A 17,299-nucleotide genomic window follows, 5' to 3' on the forward strand; every position below is an offset into this window, starting at 1 on the left:
CCTTTTTTAAGATTTTATTTATTTATTTGACAGAGAGAGATCACAAGTAGGCAGAGAGGCCAGCAGAGAGAGAGGAGGGGAAGCAGGCCCCCTGCTGAGCAGAGAGCCTGATGTGGGACTCAATTCCAGGACCCTGAGATCATGACCTGAGCTGAAGGCAGCGGCTTAACCCACTGAGCCACCCAGGCACCCTCTAATAAATAAATCTTAAAAAAAAAAAAAAAAACCCACACACAATACAGGTAGTAGAGGGTAAGGTATATATATATGCAGCATTTCTTTTTTTATTTTAAAGATTTTATTTATTTGACAGAATGAGAAATCACAAGTAGGCAGAAAGGTGGGGGGGCAGGGAGCAGGCTTCCAGCTTAGCAGAGAGCCTGATGCCGGGCTTGATCTCATGACCCGAGCCAAAGGCAGAGGCTTAACCCACTGAGCCACCCAGGCGCCCCATATACAGTGTTTCTTGAGAATTTGGTGCATTTCTTTGGGTTTGGAATTGAATCTAAGTATTTGGCATAGTAGGTCTCTGGAGAAGATTTTTCAGCCTCTGCACTGTTGACATTTTGGGCCAGATAATTCTTTTCATTTGGGAGTTATGTTTTGTATTGTAGGATGTTTAGCAGCGTTCCCCAAATCTACCCAGCTCCCTGAGTTGCAACAGTTAGGAAGGTCTCCACGTATTGTTACATGTCCACTGGGAGGCAAAATTGCCCTGATGGAGAGATCACTGCTTTTGAGAAAACATTACCAGTATTTCAGTAAAGTCCTACCTTTAACTTGCCTGATGTATGCTTGTAAAGTCAGCTAATAGATTGCATCTTTTTTTTTTTTTTTTTTAAGATTTTATTTATTTATTTGACAGAGAAGGAGGGGAGAGCAAGCACAAGCAGGGGGAGCCGCAGGCAGAGGGAGAAGGCGAAGCAGGCTCCCCACTGATCAAGGAGTCTGAGATGGGGCAAGATTCCAGGACCCTGGGATCACAACCGGAGCCGAAGGCAACCAATTAACCTACTGAGCTGCCCAGGTGCCCCTAATAAATTGCATCTTGTTAAAGTGTCCTTGAGGGCACCTGGGTGGCTCAGCCTTCAGCTCGGGTCATGGTCCCAGGGTCATGGGATTGAGTCCCGAATTGGGCTCTCTGCTCAGCAGGGAGCCTGCTTCCTCCTCTCTCTCTGCCTGCCCCTCTGCCTACTTGTGATCTCTGTCAAATAAATAAATAATATACTTTTAAACAAGTAAAGTGTCCTTGAAAAACCCTTAAGTTATCAAAATCTGGTATCAGGAAGCTGAAAAGCTAAGAGTTCTAGTGTCTCTTTATTTCTGTGGTATCCTCCCTTTTTCCGGGATAGAAATCAAGGTCTTGTTTGAAAAGGGATAGTCAAATAAATAAATAAAATCTTTAAAAAAAAAAAAAAGAAAAAAAAGAAAAGGGATAGGCCATTGGGAAAATAAAGCAATATCTATTTCTCTTTTTGTGGAAGAGGGCAAAAAGAGCTTGTAGTTGAATTGATGTAATTAAATGTGGTGCTGTGGAATTCCATTATTTTTCCATTTCACTGGTAGTTATATGCATTGATCGGTGTCTTGTCCCATTGACACAGAATTGTCTTATTGAAGAGTTTGTACTTAATTCAGCATAATTGTAGTTTTGTAGTAGAGAAGTAAAAATTATTAAAATACAGCTCTAATTAGCTAAGTCTGATACGTGAGTTTAATGCTAGTGGGTGGTGGGTAAATTGGAAGATGTGAAACTGGAGTCTGGCAGACAAATTAGGAGGAAGCTATAGCAATAGTGCAGTGTAGCAGTTCTCAAAATTTGAGATCTTTGGACTCCTTTATACTTTTAAAAATTATTAAAGATTCCAGACAGCTTTTGTTATGTGGGGTTATATCTACTCATATTTACTATACTAGGAATTAAAGCTTCAAAAGATATTGACTTAAAGAATAATAAACTCATTTTTTAACATAATAGTTTTATGAAAAATCACTAAAAAGTTTAGTGACAAGGGTGATGGATGTTTGTAAATCTTTTTGATGTCTGACTTAGTAGAAGATCACTGGATTTGCAGATCTTTTGCATTCACAGTTGATAAGTTGTTTTGATTGAAGTATGTGAAAAAAATCCCAGCCTCATACAGATGAGTAGATGGAGAAGACTGTTTTAATAATCTTTTCAAATAATTGTAGATATTCTCCTCAAACATTTCTTTATTTATTGACAGAGAAAGAAGGCATACGCAGAGGGAGAAGCAGGCTCCCCACTGAGCAGGGAGCCCGATGTGGGACTCGATCCCAGGGCCCTGGGATCATGACCTGAGCCAAAGGCAAACACTTCACGTCTGAGCCACCCAGGCATCCCAAACGTTTGTGAAGACTTGTTGCAATATGGAACCTGAAGCCATATTATTATTACTTTTTAAGATTTTACTTATTTCAGGAGCACCTTGGTGGCTGATTGAGTGCCTGCCTCTAGGTCAGGTCATGACCTAGGAGTTCCAGGATCAAGCCCCACATTGGCTTCCTGCTTAGCATGCTGTCTGGTTCTCCCTCTGCCCCTACCCCTGCTTATGCATGCGTGCTCTCTCTCTCTCTCAAATAAATAACTAAATAAGAATCTTAAAAAAAAGATTTATTTGAGAAAGAGCACGCATGAACGCATTCAGCAGAAGGGAGGGGAAGAGGGAGAAGCAGATTTCCTGCTGAGCAAGGGAGCCTGATGTGGAACTCTGGCCCAGGACCCTGGGATCATGACCTGAGCCAGAGCTGACTCTTAACTGAATGAGCCACCCAGGTGCCCTGAAGCCATATTATTGAACTTAGTACAGTGTTACATTTAAATATCAGTGGTTTGTCTTGCACTTTGAATGGATATTTACTCATGCATAATTTTATGACATCGTGCATTGGTCATTAAGAAATCATTGGTTCACTGGGTTATGTAGCTCTTCCGAATGTTGACAAATTTAATTATACAATTGTTAACATTTCCACCCATCTCATCAGATAAGTCTTAAGAATGAGCTGTCAAGCTCATAGTAGCAGGCAATTTCTAATTTTCATTTCAAATCTGAATAACCATAGTTTGTCATTTATTCTCTGAAGTAAAAATGGTGTTCCATGAAAGATCAGCTGGTTCAGCTTTCTACTCAGGTAATCACACAGGTGTTTTTCTTTGAGATAGCTCTTGTATTTCCATGTACAGAAGTGCTTTTGAGTATTTACCATTTTCTCTCAAAGAATAATCACAGAATATTTTTAAAAATGTGTACTGAAATGTCAAGAATTAATACAATCAGTAATTTTTACAACATCAAAGGCTTTCACATGAAAGTGTATTTTTTGTGTGTGCTGTGTATGGCAATGAAGAATTCAATAACTGTTTTATAGTTTGGGTCATTGTCCTAATTCATGCTCAGGCTCCAGCAGTTTCATACATCATTGCTTTTGCCCCCTAGTGCTGAGGTTAGTACAGTTAAAAAAAAAAATGTAAATAATGCCTTAGTATTGTTATGAACATAGTTTCAACTTCATGGACACTCTGAAATAGATCTCAAGGACTTTTAGGGACCTTCAGACCTCATTTTCAGAATTACTAATCTAGAAAGGACAGTGATTTTTCACATCGGCTCTTTGAAAGCACTCTGCTGGTAGAGTTCTACTGAACCTTTCCCTCTTTCCTTTGGCCAGAGCAGCTTCTGTGTTGGGTTACATAGCTAAAAATATTTGAAAACCACTGATCAAGAGAAGAAAGAACTGACTGAATTAGGACTGTTGTTCAGGAAAGGAGCAGTTAGTTCATGCTTCATGAATGCATGTTGCACTCACTCATCACTTCATACCTTGTTTATTTCTGCATGCTCCTTTGACATAGAGACTTCTGGTGTCTACACACCTTCTTGGTGGATTAAGCTTCTTAAGAAATAGGGGAAGGGGGGCGCCTGGGTGGCTCAGTCGGTTAAAGCCTCTGCCTTCGGCTCAGGTCATGATCCCAGAGTCCTGGGATCGAGCCCCGCATCAGGCTCTCTGCTCAGCCGGGAGCCTGCTTCCTCCTCTCTCTTTGTCTGCCTCTCTGCCTACTTGTGATCTCTCTCTGTCAAATAAATAAATAAAATCTTAAAAAAAAAAAAAAAGACATAGGGGAGGGGCTCCTGGGTGGCCCAGTGGTTTTAAGCCTCTGCCTTCGGCTCAGGTCATGATCTCAGGGTCCTGGGATTGAGTCCCACATCTGGCTCTCTGCTCAGCAGGGAGCCTGCTTTCCCCCTCTCTCTGCCTGCCTCTCTGCCTACCTGTGATCTCTGTCTGTGTCAAATAAATAAAAAAAAAAAATCTTTAAAAAAAAAAGAAATAGATGAATGGATTTGTAGACTAAAGGTGACTTGTTGGGAATGAGACTAGAGAGGTGAGATGAGTGGAAGAGAATGATCAGAGTGACCTCAGTGTGTGTGGAGCAAGTGTGTGTTTTTCTTTGTTTACAGTGGTATTTTATGGTTATTTTAAATGGTCACTAGAGGACAGTGAAGTATTTGTGAAATCATTTTATGTATGGTGATCCAGCTGGGCATTGAGCAGTCAAGGCTTAGAGCGAGGGGAAATTAATTTACATTTTTCTTACTAAAAGTATTATAAAAATATTTGTTGAAAAGGTAAACAGAAACCTGCTTATGGGTGTAGAGGTTACTTTTAAAAAAATTAAAAATCTTAGGAAAACACAAACAAACCTAATTTTGAGGAGCTCTAGTCTGAGGCATCTTTGTCCTTCAGTGTGGGCTGGATAATTCCTGTTGTTAATTGTAGACATAGAGGTCTGAAAGGTTGAATATCCTGACAAGTACAGTTACACAGTAGCAAATGGCAGGGTTTCTTAAATTCCTTTTTAACTTTTTGAGTTAATTTTAGATTTTCAGAGAATTGCATAGATAGTAAGTGGTGGAGAGTTTTAAATACAGATTTGTGTTACTCCAAAACTGATGTACTCTTTTCACTACTTCTGTTTTTCAAATGAAGGTTATGTTAAAGGAGTGAAAATGCTACTCAGCACAGCGAGGAAAGGAGCTCAACTAGATAATATAGATTATTTTAAATTAATTTATACCTTAATGGATGAAATTAAGCAAAATCCAGATGCTTTCTACTAGAGCAGAAAACAGCTCATACACTCAAGGGGCTGGTATGACAGCAAATATATTGCATAACTCAGAGCAGCTGAGAGGCATTAGTTTACGTAATCATGTTTGGAATGGGGGAGGGGAAGGGGATGTGTTTTTATACTGATAAGAGTCTGAGGGTCTAATCTGGGACAGTGTGGAATAGGTGAGGCTTGAACAGCAGTTTTTATTTTTTATGTTTTTTTTTTTTTTTAAATTTTTACATAATCTGTACAGCCAGTGTAGGGCTGGAACTCAAAATCCAGAGATCAGGAGTCACACGCTCTACCCACTGAGCCAGCCAAGTGCCCCAGATATTTTTCTCTTTCTTTTTAAAAATATTTTATTTATTGCTGGGGCGCCTAGGTGGCTCAGTTGATTAAGCATCTGCCTTCAGCTCAGGTTGTGATCCCAGAGTCCTGGAATCAAGTCCCACATCGGGCTCCCTCTTTGCAGGGAACCTCCTTCTTCTCCCTGCTCATGTTCTCTCTTGCTATCACCCTCTCTCTCTCAAATAAATAAATAAATAAATATTAAAAGATTTTATTTATCGGGGCGCCTGGGTTGCTCAGTGGGTTGAAGCCTCTGCCTTCGGCTCAGGTCATGATCCCAGGCTCCTGGGATCGAGCCCCGAATCGGTCTCTCTGCTCCTCAGGGAGTCTGCCTCCCCCTCTCTCTGTGCCTGCCTCTCTGCCTACTTGTGATTTCTAGCTGGCAAATAAATAAATAAAATATTTTTTTTTTAATTAAGAAAAAAGATTTTATTTATCATTTTTTAAAAGATTTTACTTATTTGACAGAGAGAGGAGAAGCAGGGAGCCTGGTGTGGGGTTTGATCCCAGGACACTTGGATCATGATCTGAGCTGAAGGCAGACGATTAACCGACTGAGTTATATAGGTGCCCCAAGATTTTATTTTTTTTTTTAATGTAATTGCTACACCGACCTTGGAGCTCTGACTTACAGCTCCAAGATCCAAGAGACACACTCCCCCAACTGAGCCAGCCACGTGCCCCTGAACATCAATTTTTAGAAAGAAAAAGTGAGGGGGTGCCTGGGTATCCCAGCTCAGCAAGGAGCCTGCGTCTCCCTCTCGCTCTGCTTTCCCCTGCTTATACTCTGTCACTCTCTCTGTTAAATAAAGAAATAAAAACCTTTAAAAAAAAATACAAAAGAAAAAGGGACATAGTTTTTAGAGAAAAGCGAATGTTCTAACAAAGGAATGGCTTAACTGGGATTGATCATAGGAAGGATACAGTAAAACAAGGGGATAGCAGGTGGTTTTGCTGGGATGTGATACCTGGTGATTAAGACTAAGCTAACTTTTTGGAATTCTGCCTAACTCTCCCATCCCTTTTCTATGCAAGGCAAAAAGTAACAGTTATTTTTCCATTCAGTTTAACTGTGGAAGATAATTCCTGTCTATTCTAGTATTTTTGTGAAGATTAGATGAGAAGATATATGAAAAAGTACGTTTTGTAAGCTGGGAAGTAGTACTTCATTCATCTAAGAGTTACTTACTGTTTTTGCTCTTAAGAATTTTGTACAGAGGAACTCAGTAAAGTGGAGAGAAAAAATTACTTCCCAGTTGTGTAACTTTCTGTTGTCAGAGAGCAGCAAGCTTGCTTAGTCATTCATTTTTTTTTTTTTTTAAGATTTTACTTATTTGTTTGACAGAGATCACAAGTAGGCAGAGAGAGAGAGAGGAGGAAGCAGGCTCCCTGCTGAGCAAAGAGCCCGATGCGGGGCTCTATCCCAGACTCTGGGATCATGACCTGAGCTGAAGGCAGAGGCTTTAACCCACTGAGCCTCCCAGGCGCCCCTTGTTTAGTCATTCAGATAGTGCTTAAAGTTGGCAATTGCTGGGTTGTTACCCTGTTTCAGGGACTGTCCACCACTCTTCTGGAGGAAAACTGAGGTCGATCTTTGTTCCCAGAGTTCACAAAGCGCACAAAAGTTTATTAAGATTCATTTGGGGGGCGCCTGGGTGGCTCGGTGGGTTGGGCCGCTGCCTTCGGCTCGGGTCATGATCCCAGGGTCCTGGGATTGAGCCCCGCATCAGGCTCTCTGCTCAGCAGGGAGCCTGCTTCCTCCTCTCTCTCTGCCTGCCTCTCTGCCTGTTTGTGATCTCTCTCGTCAAATAAATAAATAAAATCTTGAAAAAAAAAAAAAGATTCATTTGGGATAATGGGGGCAATACTGGACTACTGATGTCTATTAAGGCTTCCTCTTTCTTATATCTGACAGTCTTTTTTTTTTTTTTTAGATTTTATCTGTCCATTTGAGAGAGTGAGAGCATGCAGGGTAGGGGAGGGGCTAAGGGAGCAGGAGAAGCAGACTCCCTGGTAAGCCAGTCGCAGGCTCCATCCCAGGACCCCGAGATCATGACCCAAGCCAAAGTCAGACATGGCATTGACTGAGACATCTGACAGTCTGAATTACTAATTAGAAGATCGAGCACAGGGCACCCCTGGGTGGCTCAGTGGTTTAAGCGCCTGACTCTTGATTTGATCTCAGCTCACTCAGGTCTTGATCTCAGGATAGTGAGTTTAAGCTATATTAGGCTCCACACCCAGTGGAGCCTACTTAAAAAGATCAGCACAAAGAACAAAGTAAATTATTTAATGGCATTGTTTCTCTCTGTATAGGACTATTTCATTTTAATCTTTTCTTTCTAAATATGTCTTACCAAAAAAAAAAAAATTGCAGTGAGTGTAAGTATATCTATCCATAAAGGAAGTGGTTAATCTTTGCAGGAAAGTTCTTCTAGGCCACATAAATTGTCATTCCATAAGAGCAAGCAGTTTCCTTTCTGATGATTGGAACTGTCATGTTTGCCAGAGAAGTGTGTCTTTGTCCTGATAGGGCTGGAGTAATAGTGCCAAATTTTGGTTTTATAGCTTTCTTATTCATAGTGAATGCAAAGTCATTTTACCTTTAGTTGCCACTGTTCTTTCTGTGGGAGCTCTAGGCTCTATACACACAGCCAATAGTCAAAAGTAGCTTTGTGATCATGCTCAATTTCACCATTTGTAAAATAGAGATCAAAATACCTACCTCTTTGGATTCTTGGGAGGTTTATATGAGATAATTTGTAAAGTGTACTTAGGCCAGTGCCTGGGACATAGTAAGAATTAAAATGTTAGCTGCTATTTCAGTTTGGGACAGGTTAATATATTTAAAAGGATAAAGGTTTGAATGTATGATATACCTTTAGATTTTTTAAAAGATTTTTAAAAAGATTTATTTATTTATTTGACAGAGAGACACAATGAGAGAGGGAACACAAGCAGGGGGAGAGGGAGAAGCAGGCCTCCCACCGAGCAGGGAGCCCAATGCAGGGCTCCATCCCAGGACCCTAGGATCATGACCTGAACCAAAGGCAGAGCTTAACGACTGAGCCATCTAGGCGCTCCTAACCCCCCCCCCCCTTTTTTTTGCTATGCATTTGAACTAAAATGGATTTAGAAGTTCCACTCCAACAATCTCTAGTATTACTTCCTCCCTTTTTTTTAAGAGGGGGAGATCTCTAGTGTGAGTGGGGGAGGGGCAGAGTAAGAGAGAGATTCTTAAGTGAGCTCCATGCCTAATGTGGGGCTCAGTCTCAGAAACCCAAGATCATGACCTGAGCCAAAATCAAGAGTCACATGCTCTGAGAACTGAGTTAGACAGGCGCCCCCGTATTTATTTATTTATTTATTTATTTATTTATTTATTTGACAGAGAGAGACACATCGAGGGGAAACATAAGCAGGGGAAGTGGGAGAGAGAGATGCAGGTTTCCTGCTGAGCAGGCAGCCCCATGTGGGGCTCAGTCCCAGGAACCTGGAATCATGACCTGAGCCGAAGGCAGACACTTAATGAATGAGCCACCCAGTGCCCCCCCCCCCTTTTTAAATTTTACTTTATTTTATTTTATTTTTTAAGATTTGGAGTGAGAGCGAGCACAGGCAGACAGAGTGGCAGGCAGAGGCAGAGGGAGAAGCAGGCTCCCTACCAAGCAAGGAGCCCGATGTGGGACTCAATCCCAGGATGCTGGGATCATGACCTGAGCTGAAGGCAGCTGCTTAACCAACTGAGCCACCCAGTTGTCCCTAAAATTTTTAATTTTTTAAATTTCAGTGTACCAGAATTCATTGTTTATGCACCACACCTAGTACTCCATGCAATACGTGCCCTCCATAAAACCTACCACCAGGCTCCCCCCACCCCCCCCCCCCGCCCCTTCAGAACCCTCAGATTGTTTTTCAGAGTCCATAGTCTCTCCTGTTTCGTCTTCCCCTCCAATTTCCCCCAACTCCCTTCTCTCCATCTCCCCATGTCCTCCGTGTTATTTCTTGTGCTCCACAAATAAATGAAACCATATGATAATTGACTCTCTCTCTGCTTGATTTATTTATTTATTTATTTATTCTAGATTTATTTATTTGACAGAGAGACACAGTGAGAGAGGGAACACAAATAAGGGAAGGTGGGAAAGGGAGAAGCAGGCTTTCCACTGAGCAGGGAGCCGGATGTGGGGCTTGATCCCAGGACCCTGGGATCATGACCTGAGCCGAAGGCAGACACTTAATGACTGAGCCACCCAGGTACCCCTCTCTGCTTGATTTATTTCACTCCGCATAATCTCTTCCATGTTGATACAGAAGTTGAGTATTCATCCTTTCTGATGGAGGCATAATACTCCATAGTGTATATGGACCACATCTTCCTTACCCATTTGTCCGTTAAAGGGCATCTTGGTTCTTTCCACAGTTTGGCGACCGTGGCCATTGCTGCTGTGAACATTCCCCCTCCCTCCCTTTTTTTAATGGGAGAATAGAGTTAGTACAGATTATCTGCATCCTCTAGATCTTTTTTGTTGTTGCTGCTGGTAATAGAGGAAATAAACGTGAGGAATAAGTTTGGGTCCTCTGAATTCTTTGCCCCATATATCATTTACCTTCCTTTCTCCATAGGCAACCATTTTCATGTATTTTTTCTAGTCTCCCCCTTTACTCGTACTGTGTATATACATATCAATAAATAAGAGTATATTTTCTTTTCTTTTTTATATAATCTGCCAAATGTGTCTCTTTGCAGTTTGCTTTTTTTCATTAAACGTCTTTTACTTGAAATAACTCTCTAAGGTAACTGTCCAAATGTTCTGGTGGTGTCCTATTCTTGATACCATATCCTAGGTACATACATAGCAGAGTGCTCTGATTTACTTCTTCAGTTGGATAATTTAAGGTTAAAGACGTCTGTCTAATGAACTGATAAGTATATTTATTTATGCTTATTATATGAGAGAAGCTGAGCACTGGTTGTAAAATACAAGGCCAGATAGGATAGGTACACAAATACCTATTCTTACCTGTGTACCTTATTTATCTTGGTCCTCATTTCCTCTCTTGTCTTTCTAGTTCCCCAAGGTCCAGTTCACATTCTGAATCCCCACAAATTTTTCCTCATATTTCCTGCTCACATTCTAATTTTTACTTCCTCTTGTGCTTCCTGGCACTTACTGCTTTTCCAGTTTTAAACATGTGGGTCCTTTCTCTGATTATATCAGAAATCACAAACTCAGAATCTGTTGGGGGTCTACAGGCAGCTGATGGAAATGAGTGATGCTGGGTGGGCACTGTGGCACATTGGAGATTACACTTTACCAAAGTTGGGGGAGGGGCAGATGCTACTAAACTCCAGACTATTACTAAATGATTAGAGTCCCTAGTTTGCTTAATCATTAGGTTTTTTATGAGAGACCCAAAATCTGTTTTTTTTGACATAGCCCTATTTTAAATGTTATCAGCTGGTTTGTGATAATAAATAAACATACATAAACATTTCTGCATACATGCATACATATATATATGAAATATACCATATATATAACAGACCAAACAACTTTTTGCTGGTTGTATTCAGCCATTTTGTGATCTCTTCCTTTTTCCAACCTCTTAATTAAATGAAAAATTTTACCAAGAGCCTTCTTTCATGATTATCCTTTTGTTCTGAGAATTCATCACACTTGATTTTAAGTAAGAAGTTACTTCTAAAATAACTTGATCAGAGGCACCTAGTGGCTCAGTGGGTTAAAGCCTCTGCATTCTGCTCAGGTCATGAGCCCAGGGTCCTGGGATTCAGCTTGGCATGCCATCGGGCTCTCTGCTCAGCAGGGAGCCTGCTTTCTCCTCTCTCTCTGTCTGCCTCTGTCTGCTTGTGATCTCTGTCTGTCAAATAAATAAAATCCTGGAAAAAAAAAAACTTGATCATACAGCCTTTGTTTAAAAAAACACATTAGTGGTTATCATCATTAGTTTAGAAAATCAGTACACTTGACTGTCCAACAACAACACTTTGAACAGCACATGTCCAGTTACATGTGGAATTGTTTCAATAATTACAGTACAGTACTATAAATGTATTCTTTTTTTTTTATTCGACAGACAGAGATCACAAGTAGGCAGAGAGGCAGGCTGAGAAAGAGGGGGAAACAGGCTCCCTGCTCAGCAGAGAGCCCGATGTGGGGCTTGATCCCAGGACCCTGAGATCATGACCTAAGCCAAAGACATAGGCTTAACCCATTGAGCCACCCAGGTGCCCCTATTTTTTCTTCTTTATGACCTTTTAAACATTTCTTTCTGTAGCTCTTTACTGTAATAATGTAGTATATAATGTACAATGAAAAATATTTAATACACAAGAAAGCACAACAGAATCAAAAGGTATTAATAGCATTATATAGTGCAAAACCCAGAAAGATACAGAGCCATTAATTTATTGGTGCTTAAAGAGACTAGGCAAAAAAACACATGAAAATGTCTCCTTTCCTCCTTTATTGAGCTGGGCCACTATTCAAAAGGTTATCCGACATTGCTTTTTTCTGTCCACTTTATGAAACCACATTTGCTACATGCTGATTATGCTTACCTGACGAGAGATGTTATTTGGAAAATCGCATGTTTTCTGTGTATTGGAAGTGCATTTTAGGCCACCTACTCAACAGATCCTTTTTTAGTTTCTGGGATAGTAAACCAATGGTACTATCAATCCTGGAGAAGTTCATTGTGTATTGGGGAGGGTTGGATTTTTCGAAGGTTGAGCTTCTTGGGAAGCAGACTCTGAGTTAGAAATAGTCTTCTTGCATGAGTTTTATTACAGTGTTTTGAGATAACCACCTTGGGAGAGAAGGGGAATGGGCTGAGGGAGAAATTGAGTTGTGATATTATCTTTTTTTTTTTTTTTAAGACTTTATTTATTTCACAGACAGAGATCACAAGTAGCCAGAGAGATAGGCAGAGAGAGGAGGAAGCAGGCTTCCTGCTGAGCAGAGAGCCTGATGCGGGGCTCAGTCCCAGGACCCTGGGCTCGTGACCTGAGCCGAAGGCAGAGGTTTTAACTCACTGAGCCAACCCAGGCGCCCCAAGTTGTGATATTATTTTAAATGTTTTTTTTTTTTAAAGATTTTATTTATTTGACAGACAGAAATCACAAGTAGACAGAGAGGCAGGCAGAGAGAGAGGAGGAAGCAGGCTCCCTGCTGAGCAGAGAGCCCGATGTAGGACTCGATCCCAGGACGCTGGGATCATGACCTGAGCCGAAGGCAGCGGCTTAACCCACTGAGCCACCCAGGCGCCCCGTGATATTATTTTAATGACGGCCTCAGCAATCCTGTGGGAATGTGAAGCTGGAAGCATCCTTTAGAGTTAGCTTTTAAGTGGGAGTGAAGGGACCTCATTTTGCATGTGGGCTATCCTTGGAAGAGGATATAACACTGAGTAAGGCAGCTTTTCAGTGGAGGCAGTTCTGAAAAGGATCAGTAGCTCAGGGTTATCTTTTCAGTAATACTTTGCACCAGCTGGGACTACAGATCCTTTTCTCTTACAGGAAGATCTGTGTAGTCGGTATTATCACACCGTCCACCATAAAGAGTCAGAGTCAGGATGTATACTTACAAACAAATCATCATGTGCTGTGTAAGCCTGGAGGAATGACTTGACTAATTGCTAGAAGGAGCTATGAAAGCTTATGGAAGGGATGACATTTGAGCTTGAGCTAAGATTTTTGTTTTTTAAGATTTTATTTGAGAGAGAGAAAGCACAACGTGCACACATGAGAGAGGGGAAGGAGCAGAGGGAGAGAGAGAGAATCTCAGGCTGACTATGCTCTGAGTGTGGAGCTTGAGATTAGGACCTGAACCGAAGCCAAGAGATGGATGCTCAACCAACTGAGCCATCCAGGCATCCCCTGGGCTAAGTTTTAAAGAATGAATTAGTGGGTTTAGAAGGGGAAAGTGTGAAGAATGGGACATCTTTCATTGAGTCACTGGCATTTCATAGCATAGTCAAGAAAATGATTTGTTTAAAGGGCAAAGGGTTAACTGCATTAGCCATTCTTCAGTTTCTAGCAATTACGATAAAAATCATGAAGCTGTTTCCAAAATCTTGGTTTGTTTCCATGGTGATAATTAAAAAAAACAAAAACAAAAAACACTTAAATACCAGTATGCTCAGGCTTGAGACTGAGCAAGCCCATCATGGCCAGAACCCCAAAAAGACAGGCTGAACTTGAGTGAGAACCTTTTTTTCCCAAGAGTCCAAATTGGATTTGGTCCCCGCGTTGTCCCTTGTGCTTAGATCTGGAACAGATGCAATGAATTTCTTTAATACTGAACATGTTCTTTGTTGCTTTGTATGTTCCCTCCTAGGCTTGAGGGTGTCCATGGGAAGTCAGAAGATAGATTAAACTGGGGCTCTACCACTTACTACTTCTTTGATCTTGGGAGGCTAGGTAAACACTCGATCCTCTTTTCTCATCCTTAAAGTACAGATAGTGATGCATAATAACATAATTTTAGGATTGTTGAGATAATGTATAAAAGCTTATAAACCTTTAGGTGTTTCCTAGGATATTTTATTACTATTTAAAATCCCTTATGAAATATATGTGATGTTAGGTTTTTATGTTAGGATAAGATTTTTAAATTTATGTTTTTTAAAATTTTCTTAATTTGAGAGAGTGAATAAGAGAGCATGAGCAGGGGAGGATCAGAGGGAGAGGGATAAGCAGACTGTGAGATGAGCACAGAGCCCAAAGAGGGGCTTGACTTCATGATTCTGAATCATAACCTGAGCCGAAATCAAGAGACACTTAACCAAGTGCTCCACCCAGGCGCTCCAGGATAAGGTTTTTTAAAAATAAGATTTATTTATGTATCTTAGTGTGTGCCCTAGAGGGAGTATTGGAAGGGGCAGAGGGAGAAGGAAAGAGAGAATCTCAGGCTGACTCCCCGCTGACTGGGGAGCCCAGCGTGGGTTCAGTCTCATGACTCATGAGATCATGACCTGAGAGAGTTGGATGCTCAATTGACTGTGCCACCCAAGCGCCCCTGTTAGGCTAAGAATTTTAAAAAGCAAATTTTGATTGTTAGGAGCTATGGATTTGGCCTGTAGAACCTAGTTCCCAAATTAACACTAAAACCTTTAATATAAGGGTGAATGTCACAGAGAAAAAACTATTACTTAGCTTCTGAATCCTGACACATCTGCTGTATAGATGTCAGATATACATGAACAGATTGCTGGTTGTGGGGATGAATAAGAAAATGGATGGCAAATTTAGTGTAATAACTGTTACTCCTTACAGTTTCTGCTGTGCTGATGATGGGTCAAAAAATGTAATCAACAGAGAGTGAAGTGGATGTGATAGGGCTGTTACTCAAGACAGCAGTATGAGAGATTGCAGTCAAAATGAAATTTTCGAGACATCTGACCCCTAGCACAACTGTCAATTCCAAATGAACGGTTGAAAAACAAATACATAGGAAGACCATAGAGGTCTAGACTTCTGCTAAGTACTTCCAAGAATATTTTCCCTGGAAAGAAAAGTTGACATTTAATAGGGGAAAGGCTCATTCTGTACTGTGTGACACCTGTTAAGTTGAGAAGGCAGGAAACTCCAAGCAAATCTCATTACTAAAAGAGAAATGATGATTATGTGAAATATAGCCTCTGGTTCCAAGAGAGTGCAGTAGAGTAACTTGAAGAGCCTTTCAAAATACAAATGTCTACATCCCAACCCTGGACATTAATTAATTTGGTCCTCATCTCTAGAATGGGGCCTGGGGGAGGGGTGGTTATTTTGAAAAGCTTGCTAACTAATTCTGATGTGGCTCTCTTGAACTACTGGTTTCAGTGAGCTTTGTTTAATTGGAATTAGTAAATTCCCAGATGTTGGGATAAAGAACTAAGTGTTGGAGTTTTTTCCTAGGGGAGTTGAGTGGGCAGAATGTATTTAGGAACAGCTTCATCTTTTCCAATGTTGCACAAAATGTTTTGGTTATTAGAATTACTGAAAGTACTAAAGGGTAACTAATATTGTGGGGAGCACCTCTAAGTGTTTAATTCTATTATATGAATGGGGTATGATATTACTAGAAGAAAAAAACTGTTCCATCATGTTTAAATAATGGAAAAATCATCCTGTTACAAAATCCAGATAAGCATAATTGGCTATTTTCTGAGATTTTTATATTAAAAGTACAACGTTTACTAAGTATTTTCTTGTCTGCTGGCTGATAAGAGGTAGTAGATAACCTTAAGTTTAAGGAAAATTTATCAGGGACAGTGTTGACTTTTTTTAAGTTAACATATAATGTATGATTTGTTATTCGTGTGAGTTGGGGGATTTTCACCAAAGATTTTCTGTAATGTTCCCAGACAAAGATAGGTAAGTAGGAGACCATAAAGAAAGGTCTTAAGAAGTTATTTCAAAGAGAGTGTCAGGGCACTAGAATCTCGAATTTGGAGATGGGAGGAGGGACATACGTAGTTTAAAGAACATTTACCATTATAGCATTTTATATACCCTCTCCCCCAAATAGGGCAGAAAAACTTTTTATGCAAAAACAGCCTGACAACAATTTTACCTTCTCAGGTGGTTGTGATAGCAGAATATCATTATAATTTTTAATCAGTATTGTGGATAACCTCCTAGGTCTGGCATAGTGGACCCAAAATCTTCATTAGAAGGGAACTTAAAAAAGTTAAAAAAACCAAAAACATTGTTTTAAAGGGATAATTGTTGGTGAGATCTGAAGTTTAACCTTAAATTATGGTACCAGTAATTCAGCTCAATTTTAGAAGGCCTTTTATTATATAGAGTTTTAGGATATTGAATGAGAGTGAACATTATGCTGTAGTTTGGATGGGACTAAACTTGTACAGTGACATTTTCTGAAAGAATTAGTTTGTATTCTGTGGTCCTTAAAAGGTGATCATTTTTTCTTCTTTTCAGCTTGCTGAAGCAAAGACTCATTTTGAAGATGTTTAATAAGTCATTTGGAACACCCTTTGGGGGTGGCACTGGTGGCTTTGGCACAACTTCAACATTTGGGCAGAGTAAGTCTTACAAAACAAGGGGAGAAACTTAAGCTATTCTTACTAAGAACAAATCCATTCTGGTGGCTGAAATAAAAAACACAGGAAATAACAAGTGCTGGCGAGGGTGTGGAGCAAAAGGAACCCTTCCTTGCCCGCTGTTGGTGGAAATGCAAACTGGTACAGCCACTGTGGAAAATAGTGTGGAGGTTCCTCAGAAAATTAAAAATAGAATCAGCATACAATCTAGTAATTCCGCTACTGGGTATTTACCCAAAGAAAACCAAAATATTAATTCAAAAAGAAATGTGCACCCCTATGTTTATTGCAGCATTATTGGTAAGGTATGGGAACAACCCAAGTGTCCATGGATTGATGAATGGATAAATATGTGGATATATACAGTGGAATATTAATCATAAAGACTGAGATTTTTTTTTTTAAGATTTTATTTATTTATTTGACAGATCACAAGTAGGCAAAGAGGCAGGCAGAGAGAGAGAGAGAGGAGGAAGCAGGCTCCCCACTGAGCAGAGAGCCCGATGCAGGGCTCAGTCCCAGGACCCTGAGATCATGACCTGAGTGGAAGGCAGAGGCCTTAACCCACTGAGCCACCCAGATGCCCCAAGACTGAGCTCTTAACATTTGTATCAACCTGGATGGATCTAAAGGGTATAATCCTAAGTGAAATAAGTGAGAGAAAGGCCTATACTCATATGTGGAATTCAGAAAGAAAACAAATGAACAAAGAAAAAAGATATGAAGAAACACAGTCTTAAATACAGA

General features: G+C 40.4%; 1 protein-coding gene across 7 annotated transcripts in view; it reads left to right on the forward strand.

Annotated features, from left to right (window-relative positions):
* Positions 1-17,299, forward strand: part of NUP98 (nucleoporin 98 and 96 precursor) — a 121,404-nt gene that overhangs the window by 3,048 nt on the left and 101,057 nt on the right. For 6 of the 7 annotated variants that reach the window (XM_059409768.1, XM_059409808.1, XM_059409787.1 and 3 more), the window contains exon 2: positions 16,431-16,534. In XM_059409768.1, coding sequence (XP_059265751.1) covers positions 16,459-16,534 — 76 coding nt within the window. In that variant the 5' untranslated portion in view covers positions 16,431-16,458. Of the gene's footprint in view, positions 1-13,842; positions 13,926-16,430; positions 16,535-17,299 lie in introns of all 7 variants that reach the window. The other variant, XM_059409779.1, reaches the window with a different exon arrangement.

The sequence above is a fragment of the Mustela nigripes genome, chromosome 1 (genome assembly GCF_022355385.1).
Source record: "Mustela nigripes isolate SB6536 chromosome 1, MUSNIG.SB6536, whole genome shotgun sequence".
NCBI classification, from domain to species: domain Eukaryota; kingdom Metazoa; phylum Chordata; class Mammalia; order Carnivora; family Mustelidae; genus Mustela; species Mustela nigripes.